We start from the raw sequence: 8,751 nt of genomic DNA, 5'->3' as shown, positions 1-8,751 counted from the left end.
GAGGTGAGGACTGAGAGTTAATTAGCCATGCTAGCTACGAGTATGAAATTAAGTATCGCCTTAATTGACTTAGATGAGTTACAGGCGATGCATAAAATTAGCTAGACGAGTATGAAATTAAGTATCGCCTTAATTGACTTAGATGAGTTACAGGCGATGCATAAAATTAGCTAGACGTCGACGAGTCAATCCCTCTGTTGCCTTGAGTTACCACTTGAAGTTATTTTTTGAGAGAATAAGACTGAATGAAAGATAACCGATTTTTTATTTGTTATTGCATATTTATTTGAGATGCTACTTTTTATTTTATGATAATAAATTAATATGATTTTATATTCACACCAATTGTAATCAGGTATGGATAAGAGTTGGATGACACTGATTAGGGATAGATTAAGTCTGCGGTATCGGGCCGGAGTTGATGCTTTTATTGAATTTGCAAAAGTAAATGCAGGCGGACGTAGAACGATTCAGTGTCCGTGCAACAAATGCATGAATCTTGATTGGTGTGAATTTGGTATTGTGCAAGATCATTTGGTTCGATATGGGATTATGGTATCCTATAAGATTTGGTTGCACCATGGAGAATTGCCTGATAATCAACATGGTGATTCCGGTGATGACAGGGATGAGAGCGATGACGATAACAAAGATGAGTATCCAGAATTAATGGAAGACCATTACAGAGGAACTTATATGGAAGATGATGATGTAGAGATGGATCATAATGTTCGAAACTTTGAAAAATTACTGGAAGCTTCCCAGCGTGAAATGTATCCTGGTTGCAAAAACTTCACTTTGTTGGCATTTGTTGTCAAGATGCTTCATGTGAAAGTTGAGAATAGATGGAGTAATAAGTCATTCGACATGATTTTACAGATATTTAGGGACTTATTGCCAGAGGGTCATTTGGTTCCGGGGTCAATTTATGAAACGAAGAAGTTGTTGCGTGATCTGGGCATGGGATATGAGCATATCGATGCATGCCAACATGATTGTGTACTGTTTTGGAAGGAGAACTCGCACCTAATAAAGTGTCCTGTATGTGGGGAGTCTAGGTACTCATACTTATGCCTTACAACTTGCCACCCTGGTTGTGTATGAAAGAATCTTTTTTCATGATGTCCTTACTTATTCCTGGACCACATGCACCAGGGAACGACATCGATGTTTTCTTGAGGCCTTTGGTCGACGAGTTGAAGGAGTTGTGGGACAATGGGGTAGTAACTTATGATGCCTCCAAAAAACAGATCTTTCGGATGCATGCAGTTATATTGTGGACCATTAATGACTTTCCTGCATATGGTAACTTGTCTGGGTAGAGCACAATAGGCTATTTAGCTTGTCCACCTTGCAAAGATGATCCATTATCGCATCGATTGAGGAGTAAGATTGGATACTTCGGTCATCGAGTTTACTTGCCTAGGAATCACACTATGAGAAGGAGTAAGGACTTTAACGGTAGGACTGAACATCACATGAAATCTTTGGAGTTACCCGTGGAAAAGGTACTTGAGCAGCTGGATCAATTACCAAATGTTAATTTTGGAAAGCATCCTTTAAAGAGGAAAAGACCCTATGAATCCATTGCCCTAAATTGGAGAAAGAAAAGTATCTTTTTCAAGCTACCGTATTGGAAAGAACTAAAGGTGCGGCACAATTTGGATCCCATGCACATTGAAAAGAATATATGTGAGGCAATCATTGGGACAATATTGGGTATAGACGGGAAGAATAAGGACACGAATAAAGCTCGCCTCGATTTGGAAGATATGGATATAAGGTCAAAATTACATTTAGAGAAACAACCAGATGGATCCATTCGCAAGCCTATTGCAGCCTACACACTATCCCCAGAAGAGAGAGAGGGTTTTTGTGCATTCTTGGCATCGATTAAGTATCCTGATGGGTATGCAGCAAATCTATCGAGGTGCGTGAGCACTAGAGGCGGCAAATTAACGGGTCTGAAGAGCCATGATTATCATGTCCTTCTACAACGTCTTCTGCCAATTGGGATGCACGGATATGTTAATAAGGAAATTGGTACAACACTTTTTGAGTTGGGAAGCTTCTTTCAGGACCTTTGTTCTAAAACATTGAGGCACAGTGACTTGGAAAAGTTAAGAGGAACGCATTGTCCTCATACTTTGTAAACTGGAGAGGATTTTTCCACCGGCTTTTTTCAATGTGATGGTCCATTTGGCTGTTCACTTGCCACGTGAAGCCATGCTTGCTGGCCCTGTGCAATATCGGTGGATGTATCCGATCGAAAAGTATATATTAGAGGACCACGTAATTAATTAGTTTCGTATTTGTGCAACTATATTACATATAAATCTTATTCTATTTTATGGTTCCTTTGAAGGTTTCTTGGAACACTAAAGGGGTACGTTACCAATCGAGCTAGGCCAGAAGGTTCAATTGCAGAGGCTTACATTGCTAAAGAGTGTCTTACTTTTTGTTCAATGTATCTGAAAGGAGTTGTTCGAGAAGAACGAAATGTTGATTGTGGTATACTTGGTCCTGGATTGTCGGTTTTCACACAAAGTGCTCGTCCCTTCGGACCAATCACAAGAGCTCCAAATGTGTCTCAGAAAGATCTGGATATGGCTCAGTGGTTTGTGTTGTATAATAGCCCTGAATTGGAGCCGTTTCTAGAGTATGTATTAAGTTTTTTAAGTTTGAATCAGTTGTATAGTTTTACTAACCAATTGATTGACACCTCTGGATGTAGGGAACACAAGGCTACGATCCAAAATTCTAGAGGACATGACATTACTCAGATACAATGAAAAGAATTTTCAAAATGGTTCAAACAACATGTAAGTTATCTGAAATACGCACAAGTCATTTTATAAATTAAAATTAAATTGACATTATTGAACCTAATGCACTTGTAATATGTTTATGTAGATAAATCATTTGCGAACTATCGGGTCACCAAGGGCAACTACCTAATGCACTTGTAATATGTTTATGTAGATAAATCATTTGCGAACTATCGGGTCACCAAGGGCAACTGATGAATTGTGGTCATTAGCAAATGGTCCAGATATATTAGTTCATCTCTATGAAGGATGCATTTGTAATGGCGTTCGGTTCCACACTAAAGATCGCGACAACCGTCGTAAGAGTCAAAATAGTGGTTTGGTTGTGGAAGGGGATCACGATGGAAAAACAATTGACTTTTACGGTTACTTATGCAAAGTCTGGGAGCTGAAATATTTGCATGGGGTTAAGGTTGTTCTGTTCCAATGTGAGTGGTTCAACACTGGCGGTAAAAATAGAATACATAAAGATACACATATCACAAGTATTGATGTTAGGGGTCGTTGGTATCAAAACGATCCATTTGTGCTACCAGAGCATGTGAAGCAAGTATTTTACATTGATGATACCAAATTGGGTGCTCATTGGAAAGTCGTAGAACGGGTTCAACACATGAGTGTGTGGGATGTACCGGAACAAGTCCATGATGATATGCTTAATGATGCATTTCAACAAGTTGAAACCACTGTCGCTGTTCCAATTCTCGTCGAGCCTACTACAAATTATCCTTATTATAGGGATGATATTGGTCCCAATATCATTCCCAGTGCTGACCTAAATACAGAGTATGAAGTTGACAATGATCAGAGAATGGAAGAGTATGGCGATGATGAAGAAGATAATCTGCATAATCAGGCTGACTTAGAAATAGACCCTGATATTGATTATGATGTGTAGTATATGTTTTTGTTTCGTAAATGAACAAATATCAAGAAATAATATTGTTTGAAAGCAACATAATTACATTCTATCATTTTGTATAAAAGTTTAATGTTACAACCTGGCATAATTTATATGTTCTAACATGTAATTTTTTTCATAGTTATCAAATATGCACAGTGGTAAAAAATTATGGGTCAAACCGGGGTCCACACGGAAAATGACAGAAATATATGAGGCAAGAAGGAGCAAAACAATAGATGAGAATATAGAGAGAATGAGAGCTTTGGGAATACCACCATTTTCACAAACAATTTCCAGGACGTTGCCAATGCATGAGAGGAAAAGTAAAGGCAGTAAAAAAAAGGTTTGTGAGGATGATGATGAGTACCAACCGCCTATGGATGATAATTTGCTTAGCTCATCGAGTGAAGATGACAATGATGATTTAGAAGAGGTAATATCTATTTGTGTATTGTCATTAATGGTTAATTGTAATTACTTGTCCTTGTCATTACTTATTATTATTTATTATTAATTTCTTTTCATTATGTGTACTAATAATTCATTTTACTCAATTATAACAGGTAACACGTATGGCTCCAGGACGCAGGTCCAAAAATGTTACACCATCGACTTCTGTGCCCGAGATGAGGATTTGGTTGCTTCGAACCAGCCACCCCAGTGTACCCGTAGCGAGCTGCCCTACCCCGAGCAATCATCAATTGCCCAACCCGACCAACTAGAAAGCCCACAAACGATCGGGAGCAGCGTATGTATTAATATATCATTATTTACATATCAGATTCACCTTTCCTTTATATTAGATATAAAATTTAATTCAATTAACTTTGCATTTTATGTAGGATCGGTACCATCGGCCCGTAGAAATGTACGCGGTGCAACACGAGGGAAGGGGACAGAGAGATTGGTGAGACAATTGGGTCATGCGATTTCAGTTCCGATCCCTTCCTCGAGTGGAGCACCGGAGGGGGAGCATGCGACATCCCTCGCGAATGAGATTGGTAAGGAGATCCGAACATCTGCATCGGTTCGCAATTGTGGTTGAGACAATATTGATGCTGGGATTCGAGAGGCGATCATTATGAGAGTTCGGGTATTTTTTTAATCATTCTTTAATGATATATTTTCATTGCTATGATATATTTGTCCTGATTTATTCAACCATAACGGCTAGTTTATTATGCATCAAATGAAACATAATTATCTACAGCAAGTTATGAATGTTTAAGATCAATGTGGTATAACCATGAGATGTGAACGTGCAATCAATGGGGTATATACAAACCCCATAATTCTGGCTTTTGCATGTTTAAGATCATATATGGGTTTTGTGCTAATTTCGCTATATTGGAAAACATATAGAAATTTGTTAAACTGCTTCATATACATTCCGAGAGAAGTAAACAATGAAACATAACAGCTGGACAAACTGGAAATGTATTCAAATAAATAAGAATCCCAAAAAGGAGATCAAAAGTAGAACAAAGTTCTCAAGATATTCAGCCAGAGGAAGGACCTGAGAATCCATAAAGCTGTGGAGAACCAATCAAAAATCTCCAGCTTCCAACCATATAACTATCAAAAATCTAAAACAGTGCTTAGTTTCTGTTACCTCAATGCACCAGATTCAGATATACCAAAAGGAAGACAAAATTATAGCCTTCTCAAAGGAAAAACATTCATTGTGACCAGTTTATCCAAGCCAATGCATGATTACCAGACAAGAACTCCGAGAACAAAACAGGAAGCAAATTAAGAACTTTCAACATTTAAAAACTAGACAGGTGACACCAAAATGCATATAAGATACCAGCTGGGCATGTTCATTTCATAATTCAAATCATACAAAGGGAAAATAAGGCCAAAGATTTATGCAATATGCAATTATAAATGATAAACAAGACTTAAAGATCAACAAATTAAAAAGTTCTAACAAGGGCTGATAACTGCACCAGAATCTGTTCCAACCTTCTTTGTTTCTCAATAATTATGGGGTCCTGATATATTTTCATTGCTATGATATATTTGTCGGTAATTATATATGTTGATTGCAACTCGAGCCACTAATGAGGGATATAACCACCGGTGTCTGCAGTGTGCAATAAATAATTAGGAGGTAGAATATAGTTTTCATTACTAGAATTGGCCACGAGTTCAAAGTCCCGTGTCCTTTTGTAGATGTGCTGGTAATCAAACAAGAGTAGAAACAGGGGATGTCATTGTGAGGTTGAGTGTGACACCATTATAATTTACGGTGGGAGAGCGCAAAGGAAAAAGTGGAGTACATTTTCTTCTTCATTAATGATTGAGTTGTGCACATTTGTGTTGTTATGGCTCTGTTCATGTGAAAAGATTTTGATACTTCCTTCAAATAGTATTTATATGTGTCTATATTTCTTTGATGATGATTAGCATAATTCTGATAGTATTTATACGTGTCTATATTTCTTTGATGATGATTAGCATAACGACATACAAATGCTAGTATTTATATGTGTCTATATTTCCAACTACCATCAAATGCACAATGACATACAGTTTAACAAAGCCTATCAGAAGAGTTGACAACATATGATTATTTAGAATGACAATGACATACAGTTTAACAAAGCATACATATATACCATATTAATGGTTTACAAAAAACTCCTAATGTCACTTCCAAGCTTTCAAGCACTGAACAAAGCATACATATATATCATATTAATGCTTATATGTATATTCATGCTTAACTGTACTTGTAGCAAAGATATATTAATGCTTATATGTATATTCATGCTTAACTGTACTTGTAGCAAAGATTTGATGTCGGGGACTATGAGAACGACCTAGTCATCCAAGATTCCATAAAGAAAAAGTGTCAGAGTATATATAGAAATTGGAAGCATGAGTTGCACACCTATTATCTTGGTTTAATAGAGAAGGGAGTACCTGATCCCAAGAACCATCCACCGAAGCGTGTGGATCCCAATGATTGGGTATCGATGATCGATGTGTGGCAAACTGAAGAATGGAAGGTATAGATCTCAAATCACTTTATTAAATTGTCATGTTAATTTTGGAATCATGTTGTTACATATTTTAATAATATATTTTATATTGGTCATTAGACGAAATCTGATAAAGCGAAGGTGAGTCGATCAAAGTTGCCCTACAATCATATATCTGGTTCCCGATCATTTGCAGCAGCGATGTCACTAATTGTAAGTTTTGCTTTATAAGTTTTTACTTTTTAAATAGACTATAAATAGTTATTAACAACCTTAATGATAAATTTATACAATTACAGAAATCAAAAAATGATGGGCAAGCTCCCTCTTTTCCGGAATTTTACAAGGAAACCCACTACCAAAAAACAAGGAAAGTATGGGTAAACGAGAAAGCACAAGATACCTATGTACGTATGTCCAATTTACTTTTGTTAAATCAATCTATACAAAAAACTTATATCTATTCATTAATGATATGGATCTTACATCTTTAAAAATGACAGGAGCGATTAGTCAACAAGACTATCGAACAATCTCAGCCCGAAGTTACATCCCGATGAATGAGTTTGAGATCTCCATTGAGGTACTTGGAAGGACGCCAGGTTACCTGAAGGGGTATGGGATCCACCTTCGAGGGAATTCATCTACCAGTTCTATTGCAAAGTCAGCTGAGCGAGATGCTGAGGTCGTGGCTTTAAAGGAGACAGTAGCTATGCAAGCCGAACAGATAGCTTCACAAGCCGAGCAGATTGCCTCACAAGCCGAGCAGATGAACGCACAAGCTGAGCAGATGAACGCACAAGCCCAGAAGACTGCTGATCTTGAGGCTTTAGTGCATCAGCTATTTGCACGTAGCCAGCCTGCGGGTGAGTTTAAAGTGCAACCGGCTTTTGTTTCTTTTAACGTGCTTTTTTTTCTACTTTTTTTCTTCTTAATATTTTATCAGTACAGCAGTCTCATGCCCATAAATTCTCCATCGCCAACAGACCCTTTGTTACTCACTTAGGTCTCTCTCTCTCTCTCTCTCTCTCTCTCTCTCTCTCTCTCTCTCTCTCCATCGCCAACAGTTTGTTTTTGAGCTGCTTTGGTTTATGATTTCTTTGAAGAGAAAAAGAGAAGCTAGCAATGGAGGAAATATATATCGTAATTCATGAGAATGCAAGGAAATATATATAGTAATTCATGAGAATGCCTGGCTCCCTGAATGCCACACGTGTGCACTAATTCTTGCTGCTTGAATTTGGTTACTGCGGGTGGCGTGCGAGGAGCCAAGCATTCAGTACTCTATAATCTCTCTCTCTCTCTGTCTAATTAGTTAATCTCATCGTTTTTGTTGTATAGGTATATTCACCAAGGGAGTTTGACATTTATGAAACAAGAAATTCTTGGTAATCACTTCTTTTTATTTTATTTTTGTTTCAACACTTGTGATCAGTTTTTGGTTATTCTTGTTAATTAAGCTTGTATACATATCCCTGTAACGTCACGAAAGTCGATAGCAGCTTCTACGTATCATTCTTTGTTTTTCTATTTTAATAAGAGAGCTTGGATTTTACTTGCACACTGCAGATTTCTGTGGTATTTTTTTAATCATTCTGCACGAGAGCCGCATCCAGCTGCATTATGCTGTTCAGATATGTAATAATTAAATAACCATAACGATCCACAAAAACATCCTTAATACTTCAAACAAACATACCCGCGTTCAGGCAATATCTGCTCAACTTACTGCAAGTCATGTTTTCTTGAGCTTTTTCTATGTGCTTTGTGAGTTGTTGACTTAAATAACCTCAAATGCTGGTCAGAGTCTAGCAGTTCCTTTAGCAGAGATGTTCACAATTTTACGTCTTCATCTACAAGGTGACTAATATGTAGTATGAATTCTGATACAAATTACTTAGCTGATAACTTTAATTTATTGACTTGAGCATTGGAATTAAATTGTACATTGTAGTAATTTATTTATTTATATCAGTATTATCATGATCGTTAGTGATTAGTTTAGTATCACTATTATTGGTATGGCTGT

At 37.2% G+C, this 8,751-nt stretch overlaps 2 protein-coding genes across 2 annotated transcripts; both read left to right on the top strand.

The window, feature by feature from the left end:
• Nucleotides 358–2,153, top strand: LOC109846957. The gene is made up of 3 exons (XM_020416198.1): nt 358–999; nt 1,059–1,220; nt 1,323–2,153. The coding sequence occupies exons 1-3, from the start codon at nt 358–360 to the stop codon at nt 2,151–2,153; spliced, it is 1,635 nt and encodes a 544-aa protein (XP_020271787.1).
• On the top strand, nt 2,191–3,726 carry LOC109846956. Its single transcript, XM_020416196.1, has 4 exons — nt 2,191–2,273; nt 2,366–2,511; nt 2,797–2,822; nt 2,983–3,726. Exons 1-4 carry the CDS (start codon nt 2,191–2,193, stop codon nt 3,724–3,726), a joined length of 999 nt encoding a protein of 332 aa, XP_020271785.1.

The sequence above is a fragment of the Asparagus officinalis genome, chromosome 7 (genome assembly GCF_001876935.1).
Source record: "Asparagus officinalis chromosome 7, Aspof.V1, whole genome shotgun sequence".
NCBI classification, from domain to species: Eukaryota; Viridiplantae; Streptophyta; class Magnoliopsida; order Asparagales; family Asparagaceae; genus Asparagus; species Asparagus officinalis.
The sequence above is the reverse complement of the archived record's forward strand: the minus strand, read 5'-3'. Positions and strand labels throughout refer to the sequence as shown.